Genomic DNA, 15,837 nt, shown 5'->3' with positions numbered 1-15,837 from the left:
ACTGTATGTGGCCTCAAAGGGTACGAGTGTGTTGGGTTGGGAGGAGCAGGCGGCGCTGAAAATACAGATTCATCCTGGTGAGAAGGTGCCGGTGCTCAGTGTGGAGGAGGAGGCGGGGCAAAATGTCATGAGGGTGGACTCCACAGTACTCATGAGGGAGTTTCCTGAAGTATTTTCAGACACTTTGGGTAAACTCAGAGGTTTTACACATCGCATTGTGTTGAAGAAGGGAGTAGTTCCTAAAGTGCATAAGGTTAGAGGGGTGCCAGTAGCGGCGAGGGAGGCATTGAAGGCAGAATTGTCTAAGTTGCAAACTGCGGGGATAATTGAGCCTATAGAGTCTTCAGAGTGGTTGTTTCCTGTGGTTTTGGTTAAGAAGGCAGACGGGAATATCAGGATGTGTGTGGATCTCCGGGAATTGAATTCGAGCATATGGGTGGATCGGCATCCTTTGCCGAATATCAATGAGTTGTTGTTGACTTTAGGTGATGCCAAGTATTTTTCCACCTTTGATCTGTCAACAGCGTATCACCAAATTGATTTGCACATTGAATCTAGGCCCTTGACTTCATTTGTGACTCCGTTTGGGGCATACAGATTCTGTCGCATGCCATTTGGTCTGGCTTCGGCTTCTGCTGTGTTCCAGCGGTTGATGCAGCAAATGTTTGGAGGGGTGATGGGTGTCAATTATTTTCAAGATGATATTTTGGTTTGGGGCAGTAGCAGAGAGGAGCACGATATCAGGGTTAGGAGCGTCATGCAGATTCTTAAAGAGAGAGGTTTAACGGTCAAGTTAAACAAATGCCAGGTGGGTGTAGAGGAAGTTACTTATTTGGGACATACACTGAGTGCCCAGGGTGTGAAGCCCAAAAGGGAATTGGTAAAAGTATTGAGAGATACACCAGCTCCGACCAGTAAAGAACAGCTCAGGGCTTTTCTGGGCCTTGCAGAGTACTATGTTAAATTTGTGTCTAATTATGCGGAGAAAACGGTGGCTATGAGGGCTCTCATGAGGAAGTCAGCTAGGTTTGTGTGGTCTGAGGAGTGTGGGGCGGAGTTTGAATTAATTAAGAAGGATGTGGAGAGTGCTCCTTGTTTAAAATCTTTTGACCCGAAAAACAAGACTGTTCTGACGGTGGATGCGAGTGAGGTGGGTCTGGGGGCAGTACTGGAACAATGGATGAATGGTGAGTGGATGCCGGTAGCTTTTGCTTCCAGAACTTTAACAGATGTAGAAACCAGATACTCGGTAATTGAGAGGGAAACCTTGGCTGTGTTGTGGGCTTCAAAGCATTTTAGGACCTTTCTGTGGGGCATACCGTATATTGTCAGAACAGACCATAAACCGTTGGTGCAAGTGTTTTCTACCAAAGGAGTCATGGCGGTATCCCCAAGGATTGCGAAGTGGTCAGTGCAGCTGCAGGACTACAATTTTGTTTTGCAATATTTTCCTGGGAAGTTAAATGTTGTGGCGGACTGTTTGTCCCGTTTGCCTATAATGGAGGCGGACAGTCAGATGGGAGTGGTGAAGGAAGTGGATTTGCAGGAGTGTCAGATTGCTTGTGTGACTTCGGCGGTGGAGAAGTCGTTGTGGGATGAGGAGTCTGAGAGGGATCTTGAGTTGAGATGGATTAGGGAAGGATTAATTAGAGGTTGGCACACTGTCAAGGGTAGGCCTGAAGGGAAAGGTTACGCTCAAGTTCTTAATGAATTAGCGGAAGGTCCCTGGGGTGTGTCTAGGGGCAGTAGGTTGATTCCCCCGGTAAGTTTAAGAGGAAGAATGGTGGAATTAGCACATGTGGGTCATTTGGGTCGATCTTTAACCAAGAGGAGACTTAGGGAGGAGTACTGGTGGCCGTCAATGGACAAGGATGTTGAGCAGGTGGTGAAAGATTGTCAGGCTTGTGCGGTCAGTGATAAGAGCAAAACACTGCATCCACAACCTGTACATCCTGTGGAAGTTCCTGAACAAGTATGGACTAAGTTGGCTTTGGACATCATGGGTCCTTTTGAATGTTTACAACCTGAATGTTCATATTTGTTGGTGTTGGTGGACTATACGTCCAGGTGGATCGAAGTGGCGGTTTGTGCGAGCATCACCACTGATTCAGTTATTGCTTTCTTGAGGAAGGTATTTGATCGGGAGGGATTACCTGCTAGCCTAGTTACTGACAATGGGGTGCAGTTTACATCCAGGGCTATGAGAGAATTTTTGGAGCAGCACGCTATTGTGCATTATCGGACAGCTTTGTACAATCCGTCGGCTAATGGATTGGTTGAAAGGGCCAATGGTACGATTAAGTCGGCTATACAATTGGCTTTAGCTAATGGGTTGGATTGGCAGGAAGTTCTGTCACAATACTTGGCTGCATATAGGAGAACACCTGCCACATTTACGGGGAGATCCCCATTTGAGCTTATGAGGGGCAGGAAAGCAGGTACCATGTTGAGAACTTTGGCCATGGGTGGTGGTGGCCCGTGTGATATGGATTTGCAGTCTATACATCGCAGGATAGTGGCGCGTCAGGAGGCTGCTGTGGCATCACAAAAGTTAAGGAAGGAGTTGAATGTTAAGCCGGGGGATTTTGTGCATATAAGAAATCCCAGGAGGGTTCACAAAGGTTATAGCAAATTCATGCCTTCGAGGAGAGTGGTTAAAGTTGGGAAGGGTCATGTGCATTTGGAGGGAGGTTCAGTTTGGAGTAAGAAACGGTTGGTGATTGATGGTTGCAAGGGTGCTGATGTGTCTAATGCTGAGTCTAATCTGGAGTATGAGGAAAGTGGGTTGGACTATGATCCTGTTGGTTCACCTGGGGTCAGGGTTGAGCGGGAAGAGGTGGTTCCAGTTCCAGGTTCGTTCGGCTCACATGTGAATGTGGAGGGGCAGAGGGGTGCCAATCAACAAACTGAAGTGGAACATGAAGGGGGCCGCCGTGCCAGGCAGTGTGGTCCCCCCATAAGGTTTAGAGATTACATTTGCTAGGTGGGCCATGGTATGGGGAGGTTTGTATCATTTCTGCATGTTAAAATAATTTTGTAGGTAAGAGGTTCATATATTTAAGAGTACAGTTACGCTCACTGTTAATTCCGGTAATATTTCAAATTGTGTTACAGGTTGTATTTTTTTTATGTAAGGGAAGGGGATATGTTATAATGTGCACGGGCACATTCTATTGTGCACGGGGATCGGTGGAATGTTGGGAAGGTGGATGAGGATTCTGGAGAAAGGCGGTTGGGAAGGAGAGAGAGAGTACTGTTGAAGATGGTCCACGATGTGGGGTTTCAGACAATAAAGAATATAATTACATCTTACCTGTGTCGGTGAGATCTTGACAGAAACCCCCATTGGAAAACGCTTTGTAAATCAGGCCCATTGTGTCCTACCATGTAAGCTAGTGCCATCTACGAGCTCTCAGACATGTCATGCGGCAGACTGTGACACAGCGCCCCCTGCTGGCCAGGCGCCCAGCTGCACCGTCACCAGCAAAGCGGTGTAAGCGAATGAGTGCGCGCGCCTGCCACCACTTCTCCATGTAACCAAGGGCTCAGCTACACCCTGCTGCAATTTCGCATGTATAAAGAGGGGTGTTCCCCTCCTGTGCCCATATGCAGCTGCCACACAACCTCTACAGCCTTTTAATAAACAAATCTGATCTTTACAGCCGTCCTGCGCCTCGGTATTAACAGAGTCACCCGCACAGCCCGAGGCAGCTTCCTGGCCAAGGATGGGGGTGCCAGGCGGGAGACAGACAAGCGCTGCAGCCCATGAAAGCAGCCGCTGCAGATTGCAGAAGCTGCCACCTTTGCCTGCGGGCATTTGGGAGGTGGGGGTGGGGGTGGGGGGCTGCAGGGGTCCACCCTTATCTAGCCTTCAGGCCAACACGCGGAGGGGGGCAAGCACACATGGCGAGTTCATAATGCGTGATATAAATGTATGTGGGGGGGGGGGGGCGTGTGGGGGCACGCTTCCATGGACTGCTTTAAGCCCGTTCATTTTCTAGTTGCAAAGGACGTTCGTGTGTATATCGAAAGGCGATCCCATGTTCCCACTACATAACGGACGGGTTCTTGCTTAAAGCTCCGTATAATCAAGGATGGCAAAGTTGCCTTCGGGGCTGAGCCAAATAATTGCGTCACCCATTCAGATGTCCCGGGTCACGGCACAAGGCGAATTGTAGTTCTATAATATGTTTCTCGGGTTTGCAAATTCCGGGTCGAATTTTAGTTGAAAAACACCACAAATAACGAATCCAATTTTACTTTCAAATCAGGGTTTTGCGCCTTAACGTACAGATGCGCGTGTGTGTATAAATACATATATATAAAATGCACGTAACACAGAGATCTGTGTCGGCGGCTGTGTATCACGGCGAGTGTTCTGTCCGTGAGAAAGATGGAATTTGAACAAAGGGAAATAGGTGGGGGCGGAAAGGTGATTTTAATATTAGTCCCAATTCCTATAGCCTGTTAAGGTCTGAAATAAAGCGACCATGAACACAGGAAGACCAAGCACTCGGAAATGTGTGTCATTGCTGAATGTGTGCGCGGGTTCCGATGGGTTGTTGTGTGCGTCATGGCTAATGCGTCAAGGCTCCGCTCAGGCGCGTAGCCCCTCCTAGCTCTAGGAGTACAGTAAGTGTCAGATCACAGTGGCTACTGGAATTATATTGGTACATTCCAGGCCCATGGCAGATTTCAAGTGTGTGTGTAAACAAATGTTAAACGCATATCATAACACACGTGTGTGTGTGTGTGTGTGTGTTACACAGATGTGCTGCTTCTACGGGAAACACTGCAGCCCCACTAACTGGCGTAGTTCTTTCTGCTCCTGGACGGATCGCTTGTGACATTAATCGCTCTGAGGGGGCTAATGGAGACAATGGGAGCTAAACGAACTCCTGAGATTACTAATAAAAGAGCCAATTACCACGTCGGCGCGCAAAGAGCGTCTCTTAAGAGCGTATCCCTCCGCACGCCTAATTCGTCGTGACAGGGCCTTCACGTGCAGCAAACAAAGGGGCGGGGGATGTATGTAGCTCTTTCTCTCCCACCTTGGCCGGGCCTCGACCTGGGGAAACGGCCCGGTTAGACCTGTGCGTGTTACTCGACACAACTCGTCTACAGGGGCCTACCGGCAAACTAACACACCCAGCCGGGCGACCAATGACGCCCTTCAACACCGTAAAGTGTAGACCGTGGCCGAGTTCCCACATAACGCCCACCCCGCCTTCCGCCGACCACCCACTGGTACGGGGTGCAGGTGTTACCACAGAGGACAGCTGTCTTCACAGCAAAACAAAATCACCACAACGACACAACTCGTTAAACGATGCTAGTGAACTGCTCACTTGAAGGGCTTTTGAAAAGATACACCCAGACCAACACAACCACCACCCCGCAGGGGGAGGGAGGGCATGACGTCGCTGCTTATGCAACCCTCTCTTACTCCTCCTGCTCAAGAATAGGGGGAAGCGACACACAAGGGCATCACGCCGATCACACGGGTACATGTCAACATAACCAAGGAAGCGAGCCAATGGCAGGCCAGCTCTCTGGCCCATTACCGTGTATCGCTTTAATACCAATCAGAACAGAAATATCAACAGCCGTCTGTGCAAAACTCAGCGCACTTCCCTCAACATTCCGATCGCAGAGCCTTTGTAAATCCCAACACCGCTCCCGTGCACCCCCAAATGCACAGTGCACCCCACCCAACCCAAGGAAGGGGGAAGGCTGGACTAATGGCAGCGCCCCTGCCAGAAACACACCAACACCCACACACTCCGTTCCACATACATACACACACATGATATGATATGGCATTTATAATGCGCCTGTACACAAGTGTTTCTAGACCTCTGCTTTCAAAGGCCCCATGAATTCACGAAATCTGGACCCATGTCCCTTTCAACACAACTCAGTTTGCAAGACTTTAAAATACACACATATTATGTATACGTTCATATACTGATATAGCTTACCTTTCTTAATGACAGTTTGGTCGGGCATGTTTATGCTCTGGTCCTCCACATGCTGCAACACACAAAAAAGCAGCTGCTGTCATTGCACAGTTATGAAAGCACAGCACAACGAGTCAGACTTTCTGGAGAAAGAGGACGGCGTAAGGCCGCGTGCCTTTTGTATGGAGCAACCTCCGGGACATGCATTGGGATCAGTCGGACTTTTTAACGGAACGGGGTATTCTTGGAAGGTGGACCCCAGGATGGCATCGCCTGGCGGCCTTGGGTGGGGCTGCCCAGAGCCGCCACCCGGGTCCAGGCGCCATTTCTCGTGTCCGTGGAGCCCACATTGCTTTTAATCTGTGTTATGAAACCACTGCCTTTATCTGCTGACGCTTTGGGCGGCAAGCCACTCACAAATCAGACCAACAGGGGGACTAATGTATCAGAAATCGCCCTTTCTCCCCTACTAGTTAAACAAAAAAATAAAGAGTGACGTTTATAAAAAAAAAAAAAAGAAACACGATTCTACCATAGGAAGTACTCGCAAGGGGTCGCTAGGGCTGCGGGCGTTTCATGTGAAATATGTGGAATTTTGCACTTACGGATTTGCTCCGAGTCCTGACGGGATTGTAAACCTAAATGATTGTCTCTGTTCCATGCCCCCTGCATCGGCCTGGCGCAATTTCCGAATGCGCCTTCCTGCTGCTGGGTGAGGTGGGCAGTCACAGCAAGGTAGGCCCCTGCATTTTATGAGCTCCTGGTCCCCCCACGCCATTTTCCATGGCGATGTGCGCGATTTTTGCCCGCGTTAATGCAGTGGGAGCGCGAGAACGGCGCGGGTTTCTTTCCAGCTGATTTTTACGATTCTCGGCGCTCTCATGTGTAACTTGAATAAAGTGCTTCTGGCTTTAAGGACAATTACACTGCGCCGCGTTCGGAAAGGACGGCGGCTGCGGCTCTTGGGGGGTCGGTGAGGGGGGCAGGCGTTGCCTGTATGCGCCGCCCAAACACTTAAGAGAATTGCCACTATTTTTCCGCAATGTGCCCCATACATATATATTCATCACATACATATCATTGCGCATTTAGTCGCGCTGCTGCAGGTTTAATTTGAACAAAAAGGAGGTTGCCCCCCGACCCCTTCGCATTTCAGACATAAACTAGGGGTATTATGTGTCTCTCGTCCTCAATGCATTTATACAGCTTCTGCCCTTGAACGGGGCTTTCATTTTGTTGAGTGTTCTAATACTATTTTCACAGCAGCTTCGAAGTCCAGAACCACGAGGGTGAACCCAGCCCGGGGTGCGTGCTGCTCACACTATTTATTGGTGAATGTTTCCTCAAAAATAAAAATACGAAAATGGCAGTCTAAAATCACGGGTTGCCGAATAAAAGGTGCACGCTCCTGTGAGCTGGTGCATTTCTGGCCCCGCATCCGCATAGGCCTTTCAATTTTTGAATGTTGCCCAGCACTTAATGCACTGCACGGACCTCTCTGCCGTCCCTTGCGTAAGCTGTAGGGGCAAGGCATGGCGCTGCCCGGGGGTGGCAAGCGTGTGTTGTGATCACTGCACCCCCACAGTCACAGCATGTGAGCAGCACACGCCTTGGCTGGGTTTGCCCAGCTCATGAGTGGTCAGGTTTAATGGCTCGCTCGCCGCAAAACGGGCTCCATTCTTGCCGTGGCGCGCTCGCCCCTTTCTGCCGGGCCTCGGCGCCTTGAAGCTGCCAGCAGCACCCGGTTTAGGGGAGACTTCAGCCAAAAGGGCACGGGCCGCATTTTTAGCCTGTGCTCTAAAATCCGCCCAGCAAAAAAGGAAGACATGTACGCTTTCGGGGATGCGATTCGTTTTAGGGGGTACTAGCGTGGCCCTACATGTCCAGGTGGCGCCTGCAGACCATCATGTAATAACTAGATTACAGTGGGGTTAGCAGTCCTACCAGTACCCCGAACCCCACAATGAAACTGCTTTGGCACACTTAAAGGCCGTCGATGGATTTATCAGAATATGGCTAAGAAGAAATATAACCATACACCCGAAAGGTGCATTATATGTGTTGCAACGTTGTGTTTTTTTTTATTTAAAACTACATTTCTACAAGGCACTAATCTTCGTTTGGGATTAAACAAGGGCTGTGTATTTCTAAATGCCGGCTGTTTCATTCAGGCTCGAGGAAAGACTCTGGTCGCCGGCCTGCACTGAAGCAGTGCAGTGCACTCTCACAGTGGGGTGGCAGTCCACACGCTCAAGCTGCACACCCCCAAGCTGGCCCTGTCACCCATAACATGGACATTCCGTGCAGAGGTCCTAGTAACCACCCACCAAATATTCCTGCACCCAACAGATTCCTAAACATGCGATGGTGTGAATCCGCGCGTGATTGTGGCTGCATGTGGTGGGAGCGCGTGTGTGCTTCTGCCCGTGTGTATGTGTGTTATGTGAGTTTTTCTGTATAAGCTCGTGGTATGAGAAAGTGAGTCTCTGTGTCTGCTTTATGTGTGACTTTGCAAGTGTGGGTGCGATTGTGTAAGAATGCGGATCTGTGTGTGTGTGTGTGTGTGTGTGTGTGTGTGTGTGTGTGTGTGTGTGTGTGTGTGTGTGTGTGTGTGTGTGTGTGTGTGTGTGTGTGTGTGTGTGTGTGTGTGTGTGTGTGTGTGTGTGTGTGTGTGTGTGTGTGTGTGTGTGTGTGTGTGTGTGTGTGTGTGTGTGTACCATTCCGTGCCTGAATGAGTGTGGGTCTAAAGCGACTGTGATTTTCTTACCGTCACGTCCTCCAGGGAGTGAGGCAGCGAGTGGATGGAGATGTCCCCGAGGCCCGAGCCCAGCCCGTGGGCCCCGTGCAGGAGGTCTTCGTGCCGCCGGTAGTCCCGGCGAGGGTCCAGGCCCGAGAGTTGGTGGGGCAGGCCCCGGTGCGGGTGCAGTAGGCCGGACTCCTGGCCCTGTCGCTGCCAGCTCGGGTGCTGGGGCTGCGGCTGTCCGTGCAGCGAATTCAGGCTGTAGGGGTCGCTCACGTGCGGGTAGTGCTCCTGGGATTGAGGGTAGATGGGCTGGTAGGGTGGCGGAAAGTAGGGGGGCTGGAAGTCCGCGTTGGGGGTGTGAGAGAGCGGGGGCGCGCTGCTGTACGGAGACTGCCCCACTGGGCCCAGCTGTGGCAGGCGGCCCGTCCCGTTACTGGTGCCGTCGTGGCGGTCCTGCGAGGTGGGAAGAGAACAGACACGTTAGGGCACAGCACCCACACATTACTGACACCCACACCACGGGCACAGCCGGCAGCCGCATGAGGCAACAGTAAGGCGGACATGAAAGCACACAGACGTTCATTTAAAGACATACCAGCAACACAAAAAGACGCCCAAATCCCCACCTCGCCTGTACTGTGTGTACATGTAAGGAAGCAGCGAACCAAATAAAGTGCGTGGAACAAACAGAGTGTGGGATTTCCCGGCACCAGTAATGCAGGCCGGCTAAACTCCCCGCCAGCGAACATGTTGGGCTACAACACAATGCCAAGGGTTTCGAATTTGGCCAAAGCACCAACCCGCAACGACTGTGTGCCAGTCAAATACGATTTCTGTTTCTGTCCATATGGATTACGGGCTATGCCTGCAATCCACGCCTAAGGAACGGACATTGCCAACAGGACGTCTCCAATGAATTGCTGTGTGTCCGACTTCGCCTGTGCCTTGCTAGCCTCCCGTTCTGCCTTAAACGTGTGCTTTTGTTATTTAGAATATGTGTGCGTGTACATATATATATATATATATATATATATATATATATATATATACATCAGATGTATGCGCTGGTAGGCTTTGACTTCGTGTGTATGTCTGAGGCGCAAACACTATTTGCTTTGGCCTTCGAAATCAATGCAGTTCCTTAGGCGGCGTTTATGTTTACCCGATTGACACACAAACACCACAAAACCCGCTGCCATCAGTGGCCAGTGAGACAATCGCCTTTGTGCTAGGGGCGTCCTGGGCACACGTGAAAGTCGAGTGTGTACCCACTCACACACACCGGTCTAAGATTAGCGGCAGGTGAGTGTAGTGTGTAGGCAGCAGCGCTATCCGCAACTCGCGCAATAGGGGCGCATTTCTAATGCCCTGCGCACAAGACGAGAAGGCATAGACACACAACGCATTTGACAATATGTTGGCATAAAACCCCGCTGGAAACAGGCCTTTAATGTGATTAGAAACCCCACTGCGTGATATTCCAGGTTATTGAAATGAGGCCTTCGGGTGTCCCCAAAACTGGGCGCAATTTGCGTGAAGCCCAAAACATAAACAAGATGACAATGCAAACAGGGGTGTATTGCAAAGAGCAAGGAAGGGTCTGCCCGGGGTGCGAGGGTGCAGGGAGGAAACACAACGCCAAAAACATGTTCGTAACTTGACAACAAAATCGTGCAGGGTTCAAAAGAGCTGGGGGACCACTTTGATGTAAATGAGCAGAAATCGTGCAGATGCGGTGACTGGAAGGGGAAGCCAAGGGCTGGATAAAAATAAAAAAATAAATGAAAATACATGTAACAAAGAAACACCCTAGCAATGCACATCCTGGCTCCCGAAAACCCCACGTGCAACAACAACAGCCCGTAGGCACATCTCAGAAAGAAAGACACTCACCATGGCTGAAAAACTGTGCACTAACATCTTCGGGGATAGAGAGAGCCGCGGGGGTAGAAACAACAAAAATCAAGAAAGTTGACAACAAGGAACGAACGAACGAACGAACGAGAAAAATAAATAGCAATGCAAAAAAATGTTCTTAAAAATTACAAAAATAAGAAGAAAAACAGTCGCTAGGCGGTGAGTGCAAAGCCAAACGGAGCGCGGTGCGCCGGCCCGAGGCTGGCATCCATGGGAGCGGGTCCAGGCTCCTCCGGGGGTGCGCGGGAGGCGATGTCTGCCCTGCTTTTGCAATGGGAATGAAAGTTTTTTTTTGTGTGGTTTCCTGTGCCTCTCTCTCTCTTTCCTCGCTGCTCAGCCTCCTCCCCTGCACTGGCGGCTGCTCTCCCCCCTGGGCCAGCGAGAGGGGCTCCTCGCCTGCGACTCCTAATATCGCGTATTCATGACTGTTAATATTACACGAATTCTTAATAAGGGGGGAGACGCTGGCTGCAAATCGAGCGTGAAGCGAGCAAGGCAACTCGGAGGCAGAGCCCGCTCCGAGTGACGTCCATTGACTGGAGGAGAGGGTGGATCTAATCAGAGGGGTGGTGAGGGGGGGAGGGGTGGGGGGCGAGGCGGGCGAATCAGAGGGGAGGAAGGCGAGGGAGGCATTGTGAGCGGGTTTCAGGGCCAAGGCAAAGCGAAAGAGAAAGAGATGGGAAGGGGGTGGAGGGGGCGGCGGAGGGGGGGGGGGGGGGGGATACGCGAGGGAGAGGTAGGGGCGCACGGGCAGACCACAGTAGGGGATGCAGTGGCCCTAGAGGGCATGGGGGCGAGGGCGTGTCAACGTGGGGATAGCAGGGTTCCTGGGAATCCCAAGCATGGGCCAAAGGTGGCCTGGAAACGAAGGGTGTGAGGGGTTTGGGGGGGGGGGGTGACACAAGAAGTCTGTGGGTGAATGGCAGCAGAGGGACGCTTGCCAGCGCCTCGCAACCAGGAGGTGAGCGCGGGCCAGAGAGGGTACCTTTTCTATAGCGCCCACTGCTGAAATAATGTGCCTCCAGCGCCTTGGAAAGGTAGACAGTAGAGCGGAAGCTGGCTGCTGTGTGCTGGAGATGTGGGTAGGGCCCGGGATGAGTCATGTGGAAGAGGGGCACCCGGTGGCATCCAGCTGAGGCCGAGCTGCGGTGGGTCTCGACCAGGGTCTCCTGTTTCCGAGAGTAATCAGCCTACGGGATACAGTGTGGAGGCATGGCAAGGGTACCGTGCCCACACAGGCCGGCTAGCTCTGCTCCAAATGCCGCAAGGGCTACACCCCCCCCTCCCCCCCACGCCAGAAACGGGGGAAGAGGAGATCGGCTGTGTGGGGCGGCAGAGGGGCCACCTGAAGGCAGAGGAGAGACTCCAGAGGGCAGATAGGGTAGGACACTGACCCAGAGGGAAATAATATATATATATATATATATATATATATATATATACTCCCCTAGAGAAGGGTTATCCAACTCCAGACCTAGAGGGTCGGGATCCAGATGAGTTTTCAGGATATCCCTCATTAATTTTCATGAGGAAAAATGTGCACACATTTAGAATCATTGTATACAAATCTATCTCATGAATATTAATTAGGGGTATCCTGAAAACCTGACATGGATCCGTCCCTCGAGTTGGACAGCCCTACCCTAGAGGAAGAGCTGGAGGCAGAGTAGGAGAGCGCCCCCTTGGGTTAGACAGCCCACAGCAGACAGACATCGAGAAGAGTAGCAGAGGGGCGCCTAAGGGTATGGACTCTCTCGAAGGAAAATAGTCACTTGGAGGCAGACATGTAGATGAGAGTCTAGGCAGCCCCCAGGGGCTGGATGTTAGGTACCCTGAGGGCAGGAATGGGGCAGGTGGACACAGAGATGGTGTAGGAAATGACCCTAAAGGCAGGCACAGAGGTCAGGCACGAGAAAGCCCCAGTGGGCAGATAGTACCTGGTCAAAGCAGGCATGGGGGTGGCTAGGAAAGGGCCCTAAGAAGTAGGTAGTACCCTGTAGGACAGGGCAGACATTGAGGTAGAATGAGTAGATTAATTGGGGTAGAGTAGGACAGTCCCTTGAAGGAAGGTGGGGAGGTAAAGCAGGAGAGGGCCCAAAGTGTAGATGACAGTCTGAAGGCCCAGGAGGCAGACCCCACCCTTGCAGTAGGACAGGAAGGTAGTGTAGGAGAGGGCACCTGGAGGTAAGCTGGGTGGTAGGCGCTGGCTGCGCTGCCGCCTCCTGCCGCTCCTCCTCGCTTGGCGCTGCTGCTCCCTGCAGGTGAGAGGCTCCCGGGACGCTCCAAGCCTCCGGCCTTCTCCACTTCCGCCTCTGGCCCTGGCTCCACGGCCACCCGAGCCTGCTCCATCTCGCCCCGACCGCACCAGTCACCTCTGATACAGGAATGTCACCACACACAGAGCCACAGACGGGGGCCTGGACGGGGGCAGCGCCCCGGGACGGTGGTGCTGGGACCGGCTCCCGCTGGAGCTGCTGCTCCAGGAAACCCCTGAGGCTGACTGCCTCTGCTCCCCTCGGGCGCCCGGGCCTGGTGGGGGCTCTTCAGTTCCGCTTAGTGAGGTGGTTGGGGTCTAGTCCCGGCATCTCTTGGTGAGGTGATATTGGGGTGGCAGACCCCCCGAGCGCCGCAGGGAAGCCGGGCCACTCGCTCTCTCCAGGCACAGCTCGCAGTCACGCTCCCTCCCTCTGCCGGCTCCAGAGCAAAGAGAAAAACCAGTCCGACCGGCTGCCCAACTCCGGCAAACTACTCCCCCAAAAAGAGTGTGAGAGCCGGGCTCACCACCTTGAGCTGGCAGCAGGCGAGGGCTGCAAAAACAACAGCGCTCCAGCAAGTCCCTGCACAGCCAGGGGCACACCTGGGAGCTCTGCACACACACGGCGAATACCTGGGAGCCCTGGTCACGCTGCACACACCTGGAGGCCCTGCGCAGAGTGTGCATACCTGTGTCTGCCACACACCTGGGAGTGCTGCTCCAAGCACACGCACCTGGGGGCGCTGCACAAAGTGCGCCTACATGTGTCTGCCACACACCTGGGAGTGCTGCTCCAAGAACACGCACCTGGGGGCGCTGCACAAAGTGCACCTACATGTGTCTGCCACACACCTGGGAGTGCTGCTCCAAGAACACGCACCTGGGGGCGCTGCACAAAGTGCACCTACATGTGTCTGCCACACACCTGGGAGTGCTGCTCAAAGAACACACACATGGGGGCGCTGCACAAAGTGCACATACATGTGTCTACCACACACCAGGGAGTGCTGCTCAAAGAACACACACCTGGGGGCACTGCACAGAGTGTGGCATACCTGTGTCTGCCACACACCTGGGAGTGCTGCTCAAAGAACACGCACATGGGGGCGCTGCACAAAGTGCACATACATGTGTCTACCACACACCTGGGAGTGCTGCTCAAACAACACACACCTGGGGGCACTGCGCAGAGTGTGCATTCCCGTGTCTGCCACAAACCTGTGAGTGCTGCTCAAAGAACAAGCACCGCGGGCGCCGCACGAAGTGCACATACATGTGTCTACCACACACCTGGGAGTGCTGCTCAAACAACACACACCTGGGGGCACTGCGCAGAGTGTGCATACCTGTGTCTGCCACACACCTGGGAGTACTGCTCAAAGAACACACACCCGGGGGCGCCGCACAAAGCACACATACATGTGTGTACCACACACCTGTGAGTGCTGCTCAAAGAACAAGCACCGCGGGCGCCGCACGAAGTGCACATACATGTGTCTACCACACACCTGGGAGTGCTGCTCAAACAACACACACCTGGGGGCACTGCGCAGAGTGTGCATACCTGTGTCTGCCAGACACCTGGGAGTACTGCTCAAAGAACACACACCTGGGGGTGCTGCACAACGTGCACATACATGTGTGTACCACACACCCGTTGGAGCTGCACAAAGTGGAAGTACGCGAGCATTACACACCAGGGGATAATGCACAGACACTACATGCATGAGAGTACCTCTCATTTGGGATAATTGCACACCTGAGTGTCATACTGAAAACAGAGAGCAATGATGCGAGTACCACACACTGGGGAGCACTGCACTGCGTTGCACACCTGGAGCACTGCAAGCAATGTGCATACATGTGAAAACTAAGTGCAAGGGATGGGTATACCCGCGTCCACCGCACAAAGTCGGACACAAAGTGCATATACCTGTGAGTACGGTGCGCACCTGGAGTACTGCATACGCTGCACACGCCATAGGACGCAGCGCAAACTGCACACACCTCTTTGCACTGCACAAAGTCCACATCGCCGTGCACACTGAACACAATGACGGGCCCACGCAGACCTGGGGCTCTGCACAGTGTGCACATACCTGGAAGAATTAGACACATTGTGCACAGCTGGTGGCACTGCCCAATAAGCGCATGCGCGTGAACACTGCACACACCTGGCACCCCAAGATCGCCTTCTAGTTGGAGCATCTACTAAACTTAAATTCCACACTGCAGCTACTTTGTGACACACGTGGCACCGCCCTGGGAGCAGTGCCTGCACTGTGCCCACGTGCAAGCGCACGCCCACAACATCCACAGGAGCACAGCAGTGTCACCTTTGCGACCAGTGTGTGCGCACATGGGAAGACACACTGCACGCATGCAAGCTCACGGCGAGCAACCCGCACTGCCATTCAGTTCACAGACCCCAGAAACACCGGCTCTGAGGTACACGGCTGGGCGTACAGTCGCGCCCCTGCCCCCTCTTGCTTCTCGACGATTTATAGATGTCCTCTTTCGGGCTCCATTTCCGGTCCAACCCTTTATAGGGCCTCGCTTGGGAATATTTGACCTCCAGACTTCAAGCAACACTGGACGCCCAAACGTCCCACACCCGCAGGGGAGGCCAATGACAGCTGGCTCTGCCCTGTCCCACCCCCGCCCCTGCCCGCTCCCCCTCACACAAAGGGCCGGCACACCTCCACGTGAAGAACAGGCCACGCCAGACTGTGTCACCGTCCCCTGACTGTAATGGCAGGCCCCGTCTTGCCGCCCATATGCAGCGACAGGCCTTGTGTGCAGCGCACCGGGTGCAGTGCACACCGGCACACGCCTGGACTAGAACTCTTCAAAGGAGGCCTTTCTCTCACAGCCGCAGCCTTTCGCACGGGGCGACCTTTACCCCGGATACACAGCGACGCGGACGCAGCACAGAGGCAAATATGGAACATTAAAAAAAAATC

The 15,837-nt window shown here is 52.9% G+C and overlaps 1 protein-coding gene across 6 annotated transcripts in view; it reads right to left on the bottom strand.

Moving 5' to 3' along the window:
- Positions 1-15,837, bottom strand: part of TFAP2A (transcription factor AP-2 alpha) — a 32,546-nt gene that overhangs the window by 13,673 nt on the left and 3,036 nt on the right. For 2 of the 6 annotated variants that reach the window (XM_069613478.1, XM_069613479.1), the window contains exons 2-4: positions 10,597-10,623; positions 8,728-9,156; positions 5,982-6,033 (exon numbers count right to left, since the gene is read on the bottom strand). In XM_069613478.1, coding sequence (XP_069469579.1) covers positions 5,982-6,033; positions 8,728-9,156; positions 10,597-10,623 — 508 coding nt within the window. Of the gene's footprint in view, positions 1-5,981; positions 6,034-8,727; positions 9,157-10,596; positions 10,624-12,798; positions 15,497-15,837 lie in introns of those variants that run through there. The other 4 variants (XM_069613480.1, XM_069613481.1, XM_069613482.1 and 1 more) reach the window with 3 other exon arrangements.

Source organism: Ambystoma mexicanum, chromosome 5p, assembly GCF_040938575.1.
Source record: "Ambystoma mexicanum isolate Mex_15411 chromosome 5p, UKY_AmexF1_1, whole genome shotgun sequence".
In the NCBI taxonomy this organism is placed as follows: Eukaryota; Metazoa; Chordata; class Amphibia; order Caudata; family Ambystomatidae; genus Ambystoma; species Ambystoma mexicanum.
The sequence above is the reverse complement of the archived record's forward strand: the minus strand, read 5'-3'. Positions and strand labels throughout refer to the sequence as shown.